The sequence below is a fragment of the Euprymna scolopes genome, chromosome 21 (genome assembly GCF_053919585.1).
Source record: "Euprymna scolopes isolate OS-2025 chromosome 21, ASM5391958v1, whole genome shotgun sequence".
Classification (NCBI taxonomy): domain Eukaryota; kingdom Metazoa; phylum Mollusca; class Cephalopoda; order Sepiida; family Sepiolidae; genus Euprymna; species Euprymna scolopes.
The window spans coordinates 92,824,760-92,846,465 of NC_136502.1; the positions used below are offsets into that span (position 1 = coordinate 92,824,760).

At 37.4% G+C, this 21,706-nt stretch overlaps 1 protein-coding gene across 2 annotated transcripts in view; it reads right to left on the reverse strand.

The window, feature by feature from the left end:
- Positions 1 to 228: 228 nt before the first annotated feature.
- LOC145242583 (uncharacterized) overlaps positions 229 to 21,706 on the reverse strand; it is a 38,147-nt gene continuing 16,669 nt past the window's right edge. For both annotated transcript variants that reach the window (XM_080105678.1, XM_080105679.1), the window contains exon 2: positions 229 to 4,627. In XM_080105678.1, coding sequence (XP_079961804.1) covers positions 644 to 4,255 — 3,612 coding nt within the window. In that variant the 5' untranslated portion in view covers positions 4,256 to 4,627 and the 3' untranslated portion in view covers positions 229 to 643. The remainder of the gene's footprint in view (positions 4,628 to 21,706) is intronic.

Consider the following 21,706-nt stretch of genomic DNA (forward strand, 5'->3'; position numbering starts at 1 on the left):
TAAAACTTGAAACCTCTAGATTCACTAACCTGTGATCTAATTCATTTCAATATCTTAAAGTATATATATATGTGTGTGTGTGTGGAAAGTGTTAATTTGATGGACCTGAACTTCTGAACATCTGCAGTTTCATCAGAGTGGCAATTTTCTTGCTGATAGATACCAAGTAACCAATCGGAATCCAGGAATGGCTAACTTTGTTGACGTCACGAGGAGTAGGGGGATGCATTTTTGGTGCCGTGACCAGAATATCACACTTTCATGATAATTCACTATTTTATCTATTACTAATAAGTAAAATGGCTGATTTGAAGCCACTAAAAAAACAAATAAAAAGTTTGAGCTTGAATTAAATCCCCAAATCAGAAAGCATGATTTTCTTTTTGTTCTTAAATCAAAGACATTATTTTTCGATCGCAATCCTGTCGTACCATTGAACCGAAATGTATCTTGTTGTGGTCGGTTTAAGAATAAAAATATTTTTAAAAAATCTTTTTTTATTATTATCTATTTTTTTTATAATCCAGTTTTTAGGGAGGAGTTAACAGGGCTCTATATTTGTTTGAAGTAGGTTGTGTTGGGGGGTGGGGAAGTGAGAGTAGAGCAGGGAGGGGGTCAATTAAGGTATGCATTTATTATCATGTTAGTTTTTTGCAGGGGCATCAGAATTTGGTTGGTTGTTATTATCGTTTGATTCGTATGTGAATCCCGTCGGAACACTGGTCCATCCAGAACTCATCAAGGGAGGTAAGGGGAACTCTCTTAACCAAATATAGTTATTCTCCCAGCTGGGTGGCATTTCCTGCGAATAACTAGCTGGTACCGAAGTTGGAACTACGAGAGGCGTAAGCGTATCTTTCTCGGGAGGGCTCTTCTCCTCCGAAGGCGGTATCTCTTGAAGAATATCAAAATTATACTTTTTAATATTGTCGTTGTTGTTATTACCGTTATCGCTGTTGTTGTCGCTATTCACGATGGTTGTATTGCTATCTTGGCTATCCTCGTTGCTATCGTCAATATTATTGCTGTTCTTCTTGGAGCTGTGTATTTTGGAGGGGATTTGACGGAGTGTTGGAACGCATTCGTGACGCTGGAAGTTATTTCGGTCAGTGAAATATTTTCCACACGCGTCACAATGGTAGACAGGCTTCTCACCTGCCTCGATGTGCTCTCTTATGTGCGCCCTCAACGAGGCGGGCTGTGCGAACACTTCTCCGCAGAAGTCGCAGTGGTAGGGCTTCTCGTTGGTGTGCTGCCGTTCGTGGCTCCGTAGGAAGAAGCGATTCGCGAACGTCTTGTCGCAGAAGCGGCACTCCAGCATCTCACCGCTGTGCGTGCGCAGGTGATCGTTGAGACAGTTCTTCTGCGAGTAGCATTTGCCGCACTCGTCGCACCGGAAGGGACGTTCACCCGTGTGCTTACGCAGGTGCGTTTTAAGGTTCCCGCGTTGGGCAAATGCTTTGTCGCAGAATTCGCACTGGAAGGGCCGCTCCCCGGTGTGCGATCGCTCGTGGTTGCGGAGGAAGAACTTGTTTGCAAACGGACGCTTACAGAAGCCGCAGTAAAACATGTCACCAGTGTGGATCCTCTTGTGATCATTGAGGCAATTTTTTTGCGCAAAGGCCTTGCCGCAAACGTCGCACACGTAATCTTTCTCACCTGTATGCATCCGCATATGAATCTTGAGGTTGCCCCGCAGTGAGAAACTCCGGTTGCAGATGTGGCACTGGAACGGCCGCTCCCTTGTGTGACTCTGTTCGTGACTCTTCAAAAAGAACCGATTTGCAAAACCCTTATCGCAAATCGAGCAATGAAACAGATCGCCCGTGTGGATTCTCATGTGGTCGTTGAGCGTGTTCTTTTGTGTGAACGACTTCTCACAGATGTCACATTGATAGGGACGCTCGCCAGTATGTGTACGCTGGTGTTTTTTCAAGTTCCCCCGCTGGGAGAACCGTTTCGAGCAGATCTCGCATTCGTATGGCTTCTCCCCAGAGTGGGTTCTTTCGTGGTTGCTAAGGAAAAACTTGTTCGTAAACGTCTTGTCGCAGATGCTACACATATGCACCTCGCCGTCGTTGTTGTGAGTCTGTTCATGACTCTTCAGGAAAAACTGGTTTGAGAATTCCTTTTGGCAAACATTGCAGGCGTACATTTCACCAGTGTGCACACGTTTGTGGTCGGTGAGGCAATTCCTCTGCGCGAAACCCTTGCCGCAAATGTGACATATAAATGGTTTCTCCCCCGTATGGGTCCGAAGGTGGGTCTTCAGATTGCCGTTTTGCGAGAATTTTTTACCGCAGATATCACACTCAAATGGTTTTGTCCCTGTGTGGACCCGCGAGTGATTTTTAAGGAAAAATTTATTTGAGAATGTCTTATCACACACAGTGCAGCTGAAAACTTCCCCCGAATGGACTTGTTCGTGACTTTTTAGGAAAAACGTATTCGAAAAGCCCTTGTTGCAAACTGAGCAATGATACATCTCTCCTGTATGGACTTTAGTGTGGTCGACAAGGCAATTCCGCTGTGAAAACCCCTTGCCGCAAACATCACATATGAAGGGCTTTTCGCCAGTGTGGGTCCTTAGGTGGATCTTTAGGTTGCCCTGTTGCGCAAACTTTTTGTCGCAGTACTCACACTGAAACGGCTTTTCTCCACTGTGAATCCTTGAGTGGTTCTTCAGGAAGAACTTGTTCGAGAAGGTCTTGCTGCAGATGCTGCACTTAAAAACTTCGCCAGAGTCGTGCGACTGCTCGTGACTTTTCAAAAAGAACTGGTTGGAGAACTCCTTTTGGCAGACGCCGCATGTGTACATCTCGCCTGTGTGTGTGCGTTTGTGGTCGTTTAGGCATGTCAGCTGCGCGAACGTCCGATCGCAAAGCTCGCAGTGGAACGGTCTCTCCCCTGTGTGCGTGCGCAAGTGTGTCTTTAGATTTGTCCGCTGCGTGAATGCCTTGTCACAGACATCGCATTTGAACGGCTTCTCCCCTGTATGCGTTCGCTCATGGTTGCGAAGAAAAAACGCGTTCAGAAACGGCTTTTTGCAATAGCTGCAGTTAAACACGTCGCCCGTGTGCAGCCTCTGGTGATCTTTCAGACTATTCTTCTGGGCGAACGATTTTCCACACTCTACACAATTATATGGCTTTTCCCCAGAATGCGTTCGGATGTGCATCTTCAGGTTGTTCAGATGTGCGAACGTCTTTGTGCATATGCTACATCGGAACGGTTTCTCAAAAGCCTCTGCGTTGTGGACAGCTGGTGTCGTAGGAGGCGAAGACGTATTACTTGTGCTAGTCGGCATCGTCTGGGGAGGCGACTGGATTGTCTGTGGCTGGCTATTATGCACATTTGCTGGCTGCTGCTGCTGTTGATGGTTCGGTTGCGTCAGTTTCACGTTCGTCATGACTTGGGGTGGAGAACAGTAGCCACTGCTGCTGCTGCGGTGTGCACTGATGCTGCTGACGCTTCCAGAAGGAGATGACGATGATGATGATGACGACAGGGGTAACATTTGGTACGGAGATGTCCGGTCAGAGGTATGAACACGTTCATGGATCTTTAAGTAGAATTGGTTAGGGAAGTTTTTTCCACACATTGTACAGAAGTATTGTCGCTTAGGCGTTTCAATTGGGGTACGTGATCCTTCCATGTTCGCCATTTGAGGGGAAGAGGTCTCTTTCCGTTGGATATTTGGGACTCGTAAATCTTTCTGTCTTACTAGATGTTCTTGGTGATTGTCTGCTGGGATAATCTGAGCTGAATCTTTACGAGCAATATCCGGAACCCGAAAATCTTTACGTCCCACAGAAGCATTTCCATGGTTTTCTGCTACTATTTTTTCATGAGGATCTTTCCGGGGAATTTCTGTGGCCGTAAAGGACTTCTCACTAGGAAAGTCTTTAGAAGCAAAGTCTTTAGCTGTAGAGTTCTTAGCAGCAAAATCTTTAGCTGCAAGCTCTTTAGTAGCAAACTCCTTAACAGCAAAGTTCTTAGCGGAAAATTCTTTAGTAGCGAAGTTTGTAGCAGAAAAATCTTTTGCCGTAGACTCCTTCTGACCACTTGAGATTACACTTATCGGAACATGGTTGGGCATTGAGATTCTCTGATATGAGCTTTTCCGTGGAACCTCAGGTATGTACCCTTTTCCCGACGTTGGATTTCGTAATTGATTGATCTGATACAATGGCTGCCCATAGATTGTGCACTGGTTGTTTTCCAGTGTCGGAAATGTTGGTTGGCCCGGATACATAATTTGAAATATATGTAAAATTTACTCGAAAAATGTATACATTCACAAAAATAAAAGCTTAAAATTTAACAGAAAATGACAAAGAATAATAAATAATGTCTTTGAAACGTCAGCCAATTTTTACTTCACCATTTGCTTTGTTTTTTTTTTTTAACTGAGTCATGTGCCACTTGCTTGAAAGAGTGGCCATATTGAATGAGGCATGATGGTTATAAAGTTCCTCATGGTTGTAACGGCTCATATCCTGGTAACTGAAATGTTTTATTTTTTCTTTAATTTCCGGTAGAATTAAGATGTTGCTCAGAAAAAAAACCCAAAGTACTGGACGATGAAAAATCAGGCAATCAGGTATTTATCATTTGATGTGGTAACCTACAATAAAAAAAAAGAAAACAAAATTAATTAAAAATAGGCAGACAAAATTTCTCGGGTTTGTATTACTGTACACATAGATTCGAAAAAGTTGTCAAAAAACAAATATATAACAAATAAATGTTATCAAAGGCAAGATAAGTTACTTTTCTACCAAACTGGATATATTTTTCGTGTTTTTATTTAATGTAACATGTTTATTCAGCTCGAAAACCATACAGTGTTTACCGATGTATTGGAAAATTCAGGATGGCGTCTGATTCTCTCTTTAACACAATAAGTTTGGGAAAAGGTGTTATAAATAAAAACCGGATAAAATACTGTTAAAAACTCGCTCAATATATGTTACCGTGACATAGGTTGACATACATTCAGCGGGTTTTTAATAGTATTTTGTATAGTTTTTTATTTATAACACCTTTTCCCAAACTTACCGTGTTAAAGAGAGAATCAGACGCCATCTTGAATTTTCCAATACATCGGTAAACACTGTATGTTTTTCGAGCTGAATAAATATGTTACATTGAATAAAAACACGAAAAATTATCCAGTTAGGTAGAAAAGAAACTTGTCTTGCCTTTGATAACATTTATTTGTTATATATTTCTTTTTTGACAACTTTTTCGAATCTATGTATACAGTAATACAAACCCAATTTCTCATATCAAACTGTGGGTAAGAAAACATAAAAGGCATAATAAAAAAGACAAACGCCTAATGTTGTAAGTGTAGCTTCTGTTACTTCAAGCCACCAAGTGGATCACAGTTAAAGTATTATATTTTTACTAGCCTGGGTACCCGGCATTGCCAGAGTGTGTGGAAGGTTTTGTAAGGGGGTTGGTTGAGAAAAAAAAAAAAGATTAGGAGTAGTAGACAGGCTCAAACCCGTAACATGAAAGAGGAAAAGGTGAAAAAATGATCTTATCAATGCACCCACTGCTATTGTGACATCACAGCCGGTCGAAATAACGTGTTTTATGCGACGGCGTTGATGCAAAGCTTGAATGACTTGCAAAAATGTTGATGAAAAAAGTGACCCCTCCTTGTAAAAAACAGCCCAGTTAATGGTGAAAGAATGTTTTTGGGGCAATTTTTCAATATTTGTCGTCCAAGACATCGAGCTTTAAAACGATACCAATTTTGTCACGGTCCGACGCATCTGTGGAAAATACACACATATACACGCATTTTGCCTTTTATATTATAGATTGGAAGAGTCCATTGTGTATCTAAACAGGATAACCCCTGTTTAGATACACAATGGAATCTACCAATATACCACAGCAATTAACATTAAATTTAAATAGATGTACGCACAGAGTTAAGATATTATGATAGACATTTTTTAAAAATTAATGTGTAACCACTTATCAAGACTCAAGGATCACTCGACGATAACGATTAATGAATTTGTAGGGTAGATGGTGAGATTGTAGCGGAATTGTAAAATGATTCTTACGGAAGCTAAAAAGCAAATGGCTCCAATCGCTAAACTCTTACATTGGAATTCCCTTTCATCATCACTTCTAAAAGCAAGCAAGGAACATGTTAAACATGTTAAATACGTTCAACCAATGAAAATCATATCAAACCCCAAAAGTAACAAGTCAAATGCTTTACTCTTTACTTTTCCTTTCTCTTTACTTTTTCTTTCCTTCTCCTCACTATGTAAAGAAAGCAAGTTTTCACGAGAATGTGTAAACTCAAATTATTTTCAACCAATGAAAATCGTTTCAAACTCCAAAAGTAACACATCTATGTGAAAGTAATAAGCCAGAAAACTCCTATAAGACCTGGTCAACAAAATCAGTTTTCTCCAGAGATCCTCAAGTGGACTGCATGATGCATGGAAGATCCCGGGTTAGGCTGGCATGTTGAAAATTGTGATTTTGCTGCAAAGGTTTGTTAGTACAAAAAGTGTTGCTGACATGTGTCAAAATCTGTAGTGGGGCCGACAATAGCAGCCATAGGTCATTCGTGTACATGTGAAAGAGAACGTTGAAAGAAAGAGAGAGAGCATGAAAGAAAAAGAGGAAGATATATTTTCTCTCGTGTGCATGCAAGTCAGTCTGGTTTCCGATTTTGAACGGAACAAATTAGCGCAGGGATACGTCAGCGAAAGAAACACAAAAAACAGTTAAGAACGGCCGATAAAAATGAATGTTGAACCGCCAAGTTTGAGAAAGAAATAAACCAAGCATTAATTAAAAGAAGCCTCCGACTTGTTATTTTGTGCATGTAATTCCTTTTGCAGCTACGAGTGATGAAGACAAGAGGCAGAAAAAGGTATGTCAACATTTTGGTTATACACACATAAGACATTATGAACACAACCACATTATATATATATATATATATATACATACATACATACTGATGATTGCAACGTCTTGTCAGACGAGTGCCACTCCCTCAGTCCATGAGCCCAAATGCCTTAGGGAGTATCTATACAAAGATGATGTTACAGAGTCTTAGCTTTGTACGACAGCTAAGTCTCTCTCTCGGTTCAAAATATTCAGATTCAGCAACAAGCAAGAGCAAGATAGCCAGCAACAAATTAAACTGCAGACCAGCTTAATGCAGGTACTGGTCTTCCGCTTCATGTTTTTTTTTTTAAATCAGAGATTTGCTTCTAGAAAGGTTGCCTTCCCCACGGCTTACGGGAGCCCTCTCCACCCCAACACATATATACATACACACAAATATACACGGTGCTAGTTGGCCGTTGACCCCGAAAAAGGGTTCATTCGCCCCTTTGAAAGGTCTTGTTTTTAATCCTTCAGGGAGATTAGCTGCCCTCCTCACCAAACAAGTCTGGAGGGGGAACCAGTTTAGTCGCCGGTGACCCGACCATGAGGCAGGTAGTACTGGGTTACATGGTACCAGTAGCATATGACATGACCTGACCACAATATATATATATATATATATATATATATATATATATATATATATATATGCACACACTAGACGTATCACAATTACATACATAGACACAAAAAGACATGCATACGAGATATACATGCAACAGACAAAATTCTCCCCCTGCTACACAACACTGGTGCAACTATATTATAATAGCAAAATTTGAAAGTTTAATATTAAATTTCAAGGCAATTTCTCTACTTAATTGTCATGTTACAATAATGAATATATCATATATATGTCATTTTTTTCTAGGGTTACTTGGCCTTCGGGACAAGATCAAAGTGTAGTATCTTTTCTTCAGATGCTGCACTTCTATTTCTTGTTCTCTTTCGGTGGAGGAGAAATCCTTCACGACCGAGACAATTTTTATTTTTGTACCTTTTCTCCACGTTAAAAAACGACCCTGGTGTCTAACTCTGTCCCGTGGGGAGGCATAGTAAATAGATACAATAATGAATATATCCAAAAATTACTAAAACTGATAAGGTAGAAAAAAAATTATTGATGAAAATTATCGAAAATAAAATGTTTAGCTTAAAAAACACAGGAGAGTACCAAGAGGTAAATAACGTGTAAATATTGTCAATTTTTTAATAAATTGTGCATTTTGCCTTTTTAGCATAACTGAGTTATTTCCCTTGTTATTATGTGACATGTTCCTAAAGAAACATGACAAAGCTTTTTTTACAATAAAGATGGAAAACTTGTGTTTTTGTTAAATAATGTGGTAATATTTAAATACTTCCGACATATTATTTTGTAAAGATATTCGAAAAATTAGAACATAAAATAATGTTACATAAATTTTCATATTAAATGAATAAAATAGTTTTTTCAATAATAACAGACATGTATATCATGGCTTGTACACTGTTCATTTCCCTATCAATAATTTGTTTTTCCTAAGGCTTTCGGTGTTATACATTTTTTTTTCTTTTTATGTTCATTCTACAGTAGAATTTTTTTTCCCCTTTATTTTGCTGGAATGAAGAAAAAAGTAAAAATCTTTTTGAAAACTTATATACCACTAAATGTTTAAAAAAAAATAAAAATAAGTTTTTTTTTTCAATGATGTGACCAAACTCATTTTATTCAAAATTGCGCCTACCAGACACAGACACAGACACCAAAAGAATCATTAACAAAATCAGATGTATACATTAGTCTCCACATGAGGCGCCTACCTCTTGCGGATAATACCACCCACAGAATGAAGAGAGAAAGAGAAAAGAAGTTTTCTTTGAAACTCTGTTCCGTCTGCCTGCTTCCCTCCGGACTACAACTTGGATGTCTTCAAGTCCAATGTTAACAAATTCCTAATGAACCGCCCCCTTAAGTAAACACTTCATCAAATCTCCACACTAACGTAATGTACTTGCAATAACCCTTATCCCTGAGTGGCTTCCGGGCCTTCATAAGTGGTGATCACTGTGTAAAAAAAAAAAGGTGTATACCACTGAAAGTCTTTGAAAAAAAAAAAAATAAATAAATAAAATAAATAAATTAAATGATTTTATTTATTTAATAGCAAAAATTGTATTAAATAATTTAGTGTTTTAACTTTTTCAAATGACTGGCCAGAATTTGATTCATGGCTCAACAAGAATTTGTTTACATTGAACTTGGAAATGACAATATTGTAGTCAGCTGGGAAGCAGTTCCACAACGTTGCCCGGGAGTAAAAAAAAAAACAAATTACTGTTTTGTTTACAAAGAAAACATAAATTGATTTTGTAACTTTAATTTCAAAATCAAATTATTGTGAGAAATATGAAGTATTATGAAAGTTTTAGTATTTGACGCAAATTGATTAATAGTAAAATAAAAATAAGGAAGTGATGGACACTTAAAAATCTTAAAATTTAATCAATTTATTATGGTGCAAGTCCAGAATTCGACCAAATCAAAAAAAAAAAATTCTGGGGTAGTTAACATCCCTGTATCTATGATAGTATGGATTCGTGTGGTACTATGTAAGCCAGACATTTCTGCTGTCAAACAAAGAGCACATGCGTAGTTTAACCGCTCACAGTGAACACCAGGACTCACCTTAGTATTGTGACTCCCTAAACAGGATCATAACATTGGCGACGAGGATGAGAAGAAATGCCAAAACAGGTAAAAACCGCAAAGACAACTATTCCCAAGAAAAATTATGTGCCAAGAGAAAAAATATTTTTCCAGAGAGCAGGGGACAATCAAGAACAGGATCTGCCATATGGTCTACATGGTGGAAGGACCACATTCCACGCATCAGAAACACTTGAACCAGATATGCAAATGCACTTCAAACGAGTTAAGTGAAACTTCAGAAGAAGAAACGTTAGACCTACTGTATGACACATTTAACCTGAAACCCCCTCAAACTAGTACTGAAATAAAAAGGAAACTGATGACCTCTTAGAGGTCAACCCAAGAAAGAAAAACTATATTTCAGAAAAATAAATTTTCGGAGGGGAGTTCTGGGGTAGTTAACACCCCTATATCTATGATAGTATGGATTCGTCTGGCACTATGTAAGCCAAACATTTTTGCTGTTGAGCAAAGAGCACATGCGTAGTTTAACTGCTCGCAGTGAACACGAGGACTATCACCTTAATATTGTGACCCTTTAAAAAGGACCACAATAAAAAAACAAAAATACAGAAAAATTTTTATGATGTATGGTAGCCGTCACTGAACAAAAATGTTATATTCCAAAAATCAGCAAATTGATAAAGTATTTTTTGTTTTTAATTAAGAAAATCAAATTTTATGACAAAGCAAAATGTGTTTTGATCCAACGTATTTAATAATGGGAGAAAACTCAATTCAAATTATGGAGACTTAAAAAACAGTCTTTTAATGGCTATGATATACTATTAATCACTAAAAATCGTAAAAAAATTATTTTCTTTATAAAATAATTTAATCGATTTATGTGATCATAATCAAAATCATAAAGATGTTTTTGTATTTTTTTTAAATTTTTAATTAGGTTGAATTATGGATAAGAACTATATATATATACACACACACACACATATGCACACAGTAGTTTCGTTATATCACAACTCATCAGTGCGGCTAGACTAGCACCTCTCCTCCTAAACTGAGGATTGAACCTAGAATTATCGCATTGACAGTCGGCAGTTCTACCCATCGACCCATGGGAGTGGCGTCGCCTGTAAATAACATCCACAAATGTCTACTTTAAACAAACATTCATCCACCACTTTTATAGTGCTCAAACCGCTTGTTTACAAGCAAACATTGAGCCCCGCATTTTTCAGCCATTTAAGTGTATATATATATATATATATATATATATATATACTAGAAAAAGTACCTGTCGTTGACTGGGTTCCAAAACAGCCTACAGAATATGGACTCTGATTTATGAAAGTATGATAGGTTATGAAAAGGAAGGGTTGTAAAGAGATAGCTTCGAATTTGGGGGTATCAAAACCAAAACAAAATATGATGAAAGTAAAATAAAATGGATAAACCCCATAATTTATTATACCATACCTGTTCACACTGAAACACTTATCACAATATTCTGTGGATCTATATTAAAAAACCTTGTTAAACTTTGTGACATATTTCCATTCTATGGAATCAGGTGCGAACGAACACCCCATAATTTTATTATACCATATTTCTTCAAACTGAAACATAATTATAAAAGTATACTTACGCAGATAGATATGAAAAGTCTTTATTAAAGTTTGTGCCTATTTCCATTCTATGGAGGCCAGGCGCGAACGCAGACCCCACAATTTTATTATACCATCCCTATTTAAGTTAAAACATACTTATCAAAGTATTATTATGTACATCTATATCAAAAACACTTGTAAACGTTTTTTATTTTATTTTAAAATTTTTTTATCTCCATACTTTGTGGATCAGGTGCGAACGCAGACCCCACAATTTTAATGAATCACCGTTCTGCCAGATCAAACATACCCATTCCTGTATCTCGATACATCTTCTTTCATTACATGTAATCAGTTTTTTTAAAATAGTCAACCATATAGGAGCCTATTTGTGATCAGACACACACACACAGACATTCAGCTTTATATTATAGATATATATATAAAAAGGGATATATAAATAAAAAAAGGAGCTTCTTCAGTCTTTGACAGATTATAGATACTCACGAAGGCCTGATGCTATGATGTTAACTAGTCTGTGTTAATGGGAAATCTGTGACTTTACTGGTCTGGTCTTACATCGTTTCACTGCTATAGTCAGTCACCTCAATTTAGACAGTAGCTGTTATGAAGTAATGAAATTAATAAATAGTTTGTTATTGTCATAAACCGAAGTTCTGTTTGTTTGTGGCGAGAATTCTTCATTTTGCAGCAAACCGCAAGGACCAGTAGAGTGATTGATGTACCCAGAGACTACCTACACAGGGTAGGAGACGATTTGATCGAGAGGCAAAGCGCCCCACCATGAAAACAGTGGGTGAAAACGATCAACAGGCCAACTTGTGACGGGACAATGTACGATCGAAAGAACACCTGTCATATCAGGTGGAATCCGACGAGGTTAAGGACACCCGGTGTGGTTGGTGGTGCGGTATCGACCTCGTTATACAATTATCCAGAAGATCAGACGTATACTTTGCTCTCTCCACAAGAAGGCTACCTCTTGCAGTTCATACCACATGTACTTCAGGAAAATTTGTACAGAACAAACAAAATTCAACAACATATATAGATATGATTCATTTATGAAGTGACTAGCAGGGAGACCCAATGTTGCCCGTGATTAAATTAGGATGAATGAATGTTCCACATTTCCAATACTTTTATTGTCATCGAAATCATTGAAATTGCCCATTTTTCAATCAAATTGATTGATTGCCTCCTCTAGTCGAAGACCTACCACAATGCATCAAGAGGAAGCTTCACATGTTCTCCTATCGTTACTTACTCCACAACACATTGTAGTCTACATTGCACTGTAGAGAACTCAGTTGATTTTATAAAATTATTTTGATATAATGACTTTAAAGTTTAAAATGCAAAAGTCAAATTTCATGGTTCAGTTGTGCTCTGAACAGAAACATTCATTTTGAATTCACTCGTCTTATCAAAAAACCTACTGTTGATTTTAAATGCTGAGTCCTTCTGCTTGTGTGGTGATAAAACTTCTCAAACAAACTTGAGATGTTAGACTGTATTTGGTCAAAATCAGACTGTTCCTTCTTTAATTGGATTTTTTCAATTATTGATTTTGATATTTATGGGGGGGGGGGGGTATTCCAATACAAAACCTATCTAAGAACATTTCCAGGCACATAATCTACATTTGTGAGAAAAAAAAAGAAAAAAAAAAAATCAACCCAACCGTTTTGGAATTCATAGGAAACGAACACACACACACACACACACACACTATGTGTTCACATAACAATCCGAGAATGTTCTGGAAAAGTTGTAGACACCACTCCCATATATATTATCCCTTAATTGGAATTCATTTTTGAGATGAGCATTAATATATATTAATTTTATTTCGGACTATTATTCTCATCTTTTTTTTTTTTTTTTTTAATTAATTTTTTTTTTTATTGGTTGTTGTTTTTTCACGTTTCGGCCAACTATTCCTCTGGCCTTCGTCAGGTGGTAACTGCGATGGATAGGAACTTCGAATTTCCTATTCTGTCGCGGTTACCACCTGATGAAGGCCAGAGGAATAGTTGGCCGAAACGTGAAAAAAACAACGACCAATAAAAAAACAAAAAAAAAAGAAAAAAAAAAAAAGAAAGAAACAAAGATGAGAATAATAGTCCGAAATAAAAATAAAATTAATACACCACTCCCAGTTCATATGTTTGTTGTTGATGGCTCAGACACTGTTCTGTATCAATTTGACAGGGATTTGAAGCATTGAAATGAACACTGGTAATGATACAGACATATCTTTGAGTAGTGCTTTGTAGCGTATTTTTGTCACCTGACAGCAAAACAGAAGTATATCACTGTACAAAGTTGTTTTAATTTCCATGTAACACATAACGTTATGCATGTTACAATATTTGGCATGAATGTTGAACAATTGTATGCATCCTTGTGCAGGACTTCTTTGCAACAGTGTCAGTGGATTTGTTTTAACTTTCAATCAGCAGACTTATGCTTCTGAGGCATCAGCTCTTCCTTTGACAAAAATAATTCTGAAATTATCGTTACGTATGTTACACACAATTTGACCAAATTTTTTTAAAAGATTTTCTCCCAAAATGTGAATGGTGCTGGAACGGGAAGTTGTTTTCGTGAAATATGTGTCTACTATCTGTGAATATTTGTGTAAAGACCCGCTTTTAAATCAATTATGTGAATAGAATGAATAAATGAAACATTTGTGGGTTTTTTTTTTTTTCAAATTTTGAGTCATGCTAATACGAGATGTTTTCAAATTGACCCCAGAACCAAAGTTGGACTAACCTGAATATGCCATGTTCATTTTTTGACAGTTATCATATCGAAGTTTATGAAAATATCTACCTAACTGCCAGATTTAAAAAATTTGCCCAGAACCACTTAGGATCATTCGGGTTAAGATTTGCCAAACATATCAGTCAGAAATAAACAAAATTTTACTTTTTTTTTTATTTTTATTTAGTTTTTATATTTTAATCTCATTAATTAATTTATTAAATGGTATGGTGTATGTATGTATATATGTATTTTGAAAATATAAAAAAATAAACGAATAATTGGAATTAACAAATATTATAATTATTTTGTGTATCTATTTAAAATGCTATGAGGAGATATATTTTACGTATCAATTTTCAGTATTTACTTCAAGAGTGCTCAATACGCGAGTAGAGCTAGGTAGTAAGTTATGAAAATACATATGATAATTAGGCCAAACAGGCATTCTACCCTCATGATTCTCTGTAGGGATGAAATGTGGAAGATTCCGTGTAGCTTAATTGCCATATATTTTCATAAATTACTGTATATATAATGGACATGCCTATTGATTTCTATGTATGAGGTCTGCCACAACAAGTAAGTTGTTCGGAAATCTTCACAGATGATTTGTGGTGAAGCCTATAGAACCAACCACACTTTTTGGTGCAACTGCTAATCTCAATCGGTGCAATGGCTGTCACAGTATAGAAAAGACAGTAGACCTCAGGTTTTTTCTTCTATATGCAGGTCTTAATGAAGACCGAGGGTGCATCTATCCCAGTGGATTAAACACGCCTCCAGATACCAACCAGGAAATTTCTACAATAGGGTATATATATATATATATATATATATATATATATTTATTGTGACATGATCTTTAAATTGGATTATGTATTTAAATCAAAATTTAAATATTGAATTTTAGGCTGACGAGATATCGTTTTTTTTTGGTTTTTATATTTTATCGCCGAGGTAAAATAAAACATGATTCCCACAAGATAGGCTAATACAGTAGTTGTTTTGAACTGAACAAAAGCCTACTAATGTACCTTCCCATTTAAAACTTGCAGAGACTTTACTGATTAGAGATTTTGTCGAGTCTATTTTTAGACCGGATTGTGAAGCAGAGAGGAAGAGGTGGGCCCGGAAGTGGTATCGCTTCCCCTTTCCCTTTCTAACTGGACACTAGCGGAAATCGCTTTTTTCGGTTTGGGTCATCGCCCTGTTAAGAGGTCTCTCTGTTCGTGGGAGGAGGGGTGGGTCAACTTTTTCCCCTCGTGCGAAAAGGAGATACGGATACACGGCACGTGGACGACGCGACCCTCTTCTCCAGTCAACACGGTTAATTTATTTTCTCACGAAAGAGACAATGACTTTTTCCCCATCATGTGAAGGAGATGCAGATGTACTGACGCGGACGATCTGATCCCTTATCCCTCACGGAAGAGACAAATATATAAAGTGCGAGCAAGAAAAGAGAACACGTGAATTTGATATTCAAACTTTTTCCCCACCGAAGGAAATATCTTGACGAGTTGTGAAACACACCAGCAAAATATACAATAAAAGGGAAAACAAAAGAGACCTGTAAGTGCAAAGACTTTGATTACCTCTCCCCCCCAAAGACTTTCGTTCATTTCAATACGTGTAGATATACTTCAGATTCCATAACTCTGAATACATTTCCTTTTCTTTCGTTAAACTCTTCCTTTTTTTTTTATCTTAAATAAATCTATTTTTGTATCATTTGGAAAAGTGTCTGTTACCTTGTTATTTCATCGCGTTTTTATTGTGTTTGTCCTTGTATCTCTATCCACTTGTTTTATTTTTTTGCTGTGTCACCTATGCGATAAAGAGAAAAATACTTGGGTTTTTGCTTTCCCGTACATTCCCTTATACTCCCCCCTTTGGCAACGTGTTACAGAGGTAAACGATATTTGCTTTTATCATTAAGTTACCGTTCATACCCCTACGTTATAAATTGCCTTTTACCACCCCTTTTATCGCATATGTAACAATATATGTATACATATGTAGAAGATTCTGTATGACTTTTTTTTTTCTTTTTTGAAAATCACTGAAAACAAGGCATGAAGCCACTTGATGTAAGGAGCTAACAAGAAAGAAAGCTGATTATTGTAAAGACAGGAGATACCTTAGTCTTGAAAAAAACCAAGGCTGTAAATAGAAGGAAAACAGTGAGTAGGAAGAGAGTTCTACAACCTTGTGGTCCTCGGAAACAAGTTATTGGAATAGGAAACTGTATTACAATGAGGTATTAAAACAACAACTTGATGAAGACCACTAGACCAATGAGTCAAACAAGCTGGAACAAAGGAAGCAGGGAATAGATCAGACAATTCTTATAAACACATGTCATAATAGTATTTGTAGAAAAGACAGACTAGTAACATGTCTGTGAGAGGTTGTAGTGAAGGAAAGTGTGGAGTCAATAAATTGCGAAAGCGTATCTGCAAATTGATTAAGAACTTTCAAATGGGACAAAGATTCACCAGCCCAAATACGACAATACTCAATACATGGTCTGATAGTAGATTTGTAAAGATAGAGATTAGCCTCAGGTGTGAAAAAGTATTTATAGAGCAGAGCGATAGAGAGAACCAATTTTATGAGAAGCAGAAAGAGCAATGGATTTAATATATGAACTCTGAGAAAGATTTGAGGAGAAAGACCAAGAAGTTTTAGAGTCGATTTCTCATCAAGAGTAGAGCCATCCATAAGAATCTAAAGAAGAAAATGGAGACACCTGTGAGTCTTAACAGGATTAAACAAAACAAGCTATTTTGTATTCCAATCCATAATAGAATTTCTAGCTCAACTGCATATTTCATCCGAGAAAGATAGGTGTGAAGCAATACCAGAATATGTCATCAGCAGAAATGTTAATTTTCTGAATCATATTCTCTCGAAAGTCATTTATATAAAGAAGAAACCGTGTTTGACCTACACCCTGTGCCAGAATTATATGCAAATCGATATTTTTGTTCTAACTGATAGCTTTCAATGAAAATTCATGAAACTTTGCATGTCATATGACAACACTAATGCATGCGCAGATATAAAATTTTAAGCTGATCTGCGCAATAGCAAGCAAACGGCAGCCATTTCAGTGACTTGCAGTTTTTTTCAGCATGCCAACTTTATATGCAAGATGGGCTGTAAAGGTGCTTTAAGTCAAGCTAAGAAGTCTAAAATTGTTCAAAGGCTTCATAATAAGATTTCTACCTTAGAAATTGCCAAAGATCCTTGTACAATCAAAAAATATTGTACTCACTCTCAACTTTGCAAGGACGTTCTGACAAAGGGAAAATTCGTAAGAAATCATATCTGTCATGTCGAACAATGAGCAAGATCAAGAGAGAAGTTCGCCATAAACCACTTGAAACTAGCAAAAAAGTTTTTTGAAAAAGCTGGCATTCCTGATGTGCCCAAAGCAACTTGTTGCCGTATCCTGAGGACGATTGCAAAATTTGGAAAGCCAGAGGTCCGCCCTCAATTGAAGGATATCACAAGAAAAAGAGGATGGAGTGGACAAGAGACCACATGAAAGTGAATTTTCAAACTGTTTTGTTCACCGATGAGTGTTGAGTGAACCTTGATGGACCCGATGGGTGGAGGGGAGGATGGTGCCATAATGAGGATCTACATCCCCAAAGGATCAGGCGTCAACAAGGAGGTGGTGGTGTGATGTTCTGGGCTGCAATCATTGGCAATGAGCTGGTAGAACTATTCAGAGTCGCAGATAGAGTGAAAATTACTGCCAAACTCTACATTGACTTCATTAAGGAACACTTGGAACCCTGGCACAAGAAGAATTTGGCATTCTGGAAAAAGATGGTATTCATGCATGAAATATACCATTTCATTCTACAAGGATAGCCACTGAATATTTGGAGAGAGTTTTTGCCAGACATGGGAAAATAATGTGATGGCTAGCCTGTTCTCCAGATTTAAATCCCATCGAAAATCTGTGGAGCATCTTGAAACAAAATATTTACTCCGGAGGAAGGCAGTACAAGTCCAAGGATGACCTCTGGAATGCTATTCTGACTGCTGCCAAAAACATTTCATCAGATGAAATCGAAAGTTTCAATGGACCAAAGGCTTTTTGTTCTTGTCAATAAAATGACAATTATATAAGATATTGATTGTACTATGAAACCATATTGAAGTTGTTTGTTCTTTATTTTTGTTTTTCTCAATTTACAAATTTCTAGAATAATCAATATTTTGCTGATCTTTTAGCACTTCACCATATTTTAACATTGGTTTGCATATAAAGTTGGCATGCTGACAAAAAATGCAAATCACCAAAATGGCTGCCAATTGTTTATTACTGTGCAGATTAGCTTAAAATTTTAGATCTGCGCTTGTGTTAGTGTTGCCATATAACGTGCTAAATTTCACAAATTTTCATTGAAAACTACCAGAGTTAGAACAAAGATATCGATTTGCATATAATTCTGGCACAGGGTGCAGAATAGAGTCCTGAGGACACTGGCATTGATAGGAAAAGAAGTAAAGATATTACATCAAGAGTTACTCACAAGCTTCGATCAGAAAGGAAAGACCTAACAAGGTCAAAATATTTACCAATAATACCATAATCTTAAAGTTTATGTAGAAGACCAGGATGCCACACTGTTGAACGCCTTTGAAATGTATGTATAAACCGAGAGATCCAAAACACATGATCTTCGTCCTTTTCTCTCTGGTTGCATTGATGTTCTTTAGATGTCTATTAAACATGTCTTTGTAGTGTAGTTGTGGTATTCTAGCTTTACTTTAATTTTTTTTTTTTTTAACTCTCCATAAAAAATAGCTTTTGGTAGTCTGCTGCTCTCCATGCGTACGACTTGTCTCATCCACCTTAGTGTTTTTTTTTGTTTTTTTTTTTACATAGGGGTCACCACTTATTAAGGCCCGGAGGCTACTCAAGGATATGGGTTATTGAGTATACAGTAATAAATGAGACAATATTGTAGTACTCGTTAGTAATGGAAATTTGGTAAATTGGATTACTTAAGGAGGCAGCTCATCAAGAATTTGTTTATGTTGGACTTGAAGACAACCAAGTTGTAGTCAGCTAGAAAGCAGGCAAATGGAAGAGAGTTCCACAGGTGCGCAGTTCTAAGAAAGAAGCTTTGTTCATGGAATCTATGTTTCGATTTTAGGCATGTGGTTATCATTTATTCAACACTGGACGTTCCTGCCCTTTCCAGGACTTGGAAATTTGATACATGGTCTTTTCATGAGATGTTCATTAGTTGGCAAAAATGTCCCTGTTGTACCTTTTCAAGTCTCTCTTATGTGCTGTTGGTAGATAGATTCTGGAGCTTCTCAGTTTCCCCGAATGCTGACGCTGCAGATTGAATTCTTTTCTTTCCGATTATCCTACTCATTGATGCTCTTTAGACGTCTCTTGAACACGTCTTTGTAGCATAGTCATGATGCTCCAGCTTGAACCTTTTGTCAATTCTACGTAGGAAACAGCTTTCGATAGTCTGCTGCTTTCCAGACGTATGACATGTCTCATCGACCTTAGCTGACACATAATGATCATTTTTTCAACACTGGGCATTTCTGGCGTGACAAGTAGATACTGGACTGTCACTTTACTTTTGCTAAGCTTGTAACTCTCCCCACCACTCGTTATTTTGTCTTCTAATCTTTGCTTTAATGAGCAATGTTTATGACAAAGGGGGAAAGAATTGCTGCTTTCTTAAGTCTGACGTTATTTCGAGTGCAAGGTATGTAGAGATTTTCAATCCTCTCATTGTATTCAACATCATCTAACTGTTAAGCTATCCATCTCATTAAGCTTTATCCTCGAGTGTTTTTCAGCTTTGATAAGTGATGAATTCTTTTGCAATTGTTATTTTACTAAATCAGTTTCTTAAAAGTTTTACTACAACATGTAGGCCGCCTCAGTGGGTAGAGTTACCGACTCCAGCTTGCGCAGTCTGTTGTCCGTCCAAAACTGTACATTTCTTTTCCTAACAGCATCTACTGTGACGGCCACCATCTTCTTCCAAGACACACAATCTTCAACCTTTTCTCCTCAGTTATCCTATTCTATTGAACATGTTTTTGTAGTGTAGTCGAGGTGTTCCTGCTTTTCCCTGATCCCTTCTTTTAACTCTCCGTAAAAAATTGCTTTTGATAGTCTGCTGCCCTCCATACATACGACATGTCCCATCCACCTTAGTTGACCCGCGGTGATCATTTCTTCAACACTGGACATTCCTGCCCTCTCCAGGACTTGGAAATTTGATACAAAGTCTTTTCACAAGATTCGTTGGTTTTGTTTTACGACATATCAGCCCCTTTTCAGGTTATTTAATGCCGAATCCAGTTATTTGGAAGAAAAATTTTTTAATAGAATATATTTGTTTTTTTTTTTTCAAGTCGGTTTCTATTTAACCCATAGTTGGGACCCTAACAGGTACTACCACTCCGGGTCAGAATGGACCTGGGATCAATGGCAATTAAATGGTGGCTCCACACTCCCCAAAGCCCGCAAGCTGGGGCCCCACCATCGGATATAGTTTAAGGTCATATCCAGGACCCTTTTCACAAGGTGTTCATTAGTTGGCGAAGATGTCTCTGTTGTACCTTTTCAAGTTTCTTCTCATGTGCTGTTTGTAGAGCGTCCATGTTTCCGAATTGTACTAAAGTTGTTAGAATTAGAAATCTGTAAACTTGAATTCCTCTCTAATCCCATAGACAGCTTCTCAGTTTCCCCGAATGCTGACACTTCAGATTGAATTCTTTTCGATATTTCCGTGCCTATAGTTCTGTTATTGGAGATGTCACTGCCCAAGTAGGTGAACCGTCTACTTTAGTCAGTAGGATGCCATTTAGGAAAATTTCTCGAGGATTTAACTTTATTTCTTGGATTAGAACTGCCGTTTTCTTTGTGTTGATCATAAGTCAAAATGTTTTTGATGTTCAGTAAGGGCTGTTAGTAGATTTTGCATTGCCTTAAGATTGCAGGTCAAGAGCACCGAATCGTCCGCACATAGAAGCTCAGTTGTTTTTGTGTCTTATTCCTTGCTTTCAGGCACCCGAGTTTGAAAAAAATCTCTGTCACTTCTGGTTCGAACGTAAAGATCAAAGTTTTTCAGGCATGCTTGCTAGAACTGCAGCAAGGAAAATAGTAAGTAAAGTCGTTGCAAGAATGCATTATTTTACACTGTGTCTGATACTGAATGGTACGGAACATCGATTGCCACATGCTATCGTGGAAGCTGCATAGCAGTCTGATCAAGGTTATCGGGCAACCACAGTGATTCAATATTTTCCAAAGCGTTTCTTTGTGAACCGTGTCAAACGCTGAAGTCTTCAAAAGGTAACTGTAAGAAGTCTGTAGCCGAAATGGTAGAATTTTTGACAATATTTTTCTTGGTCTACTGATAAAAGTGAAATTCCTCTATGATCTCCACATTCTGCAAGGTTTTCTTCTGGAAATCATCATGATGGTGACATCCTTAAAATTTTGGGAGACTTCTGTCATTGATCATATATGTTGCAGAATAGTTGCAATAATTTATTTCTTAACCTTGGTCTGCTGTATTTCCAGACTTCCGATTGTATACCATCCAGTCCCCTGGCTTTTCTGCACTTCATTCTTCTTATGGCCATGTCCAGTTTTCTGTGGTTGACAGCTCGTCCATGTGATACCTGACAGGTAGTTGTGGGATGTTGC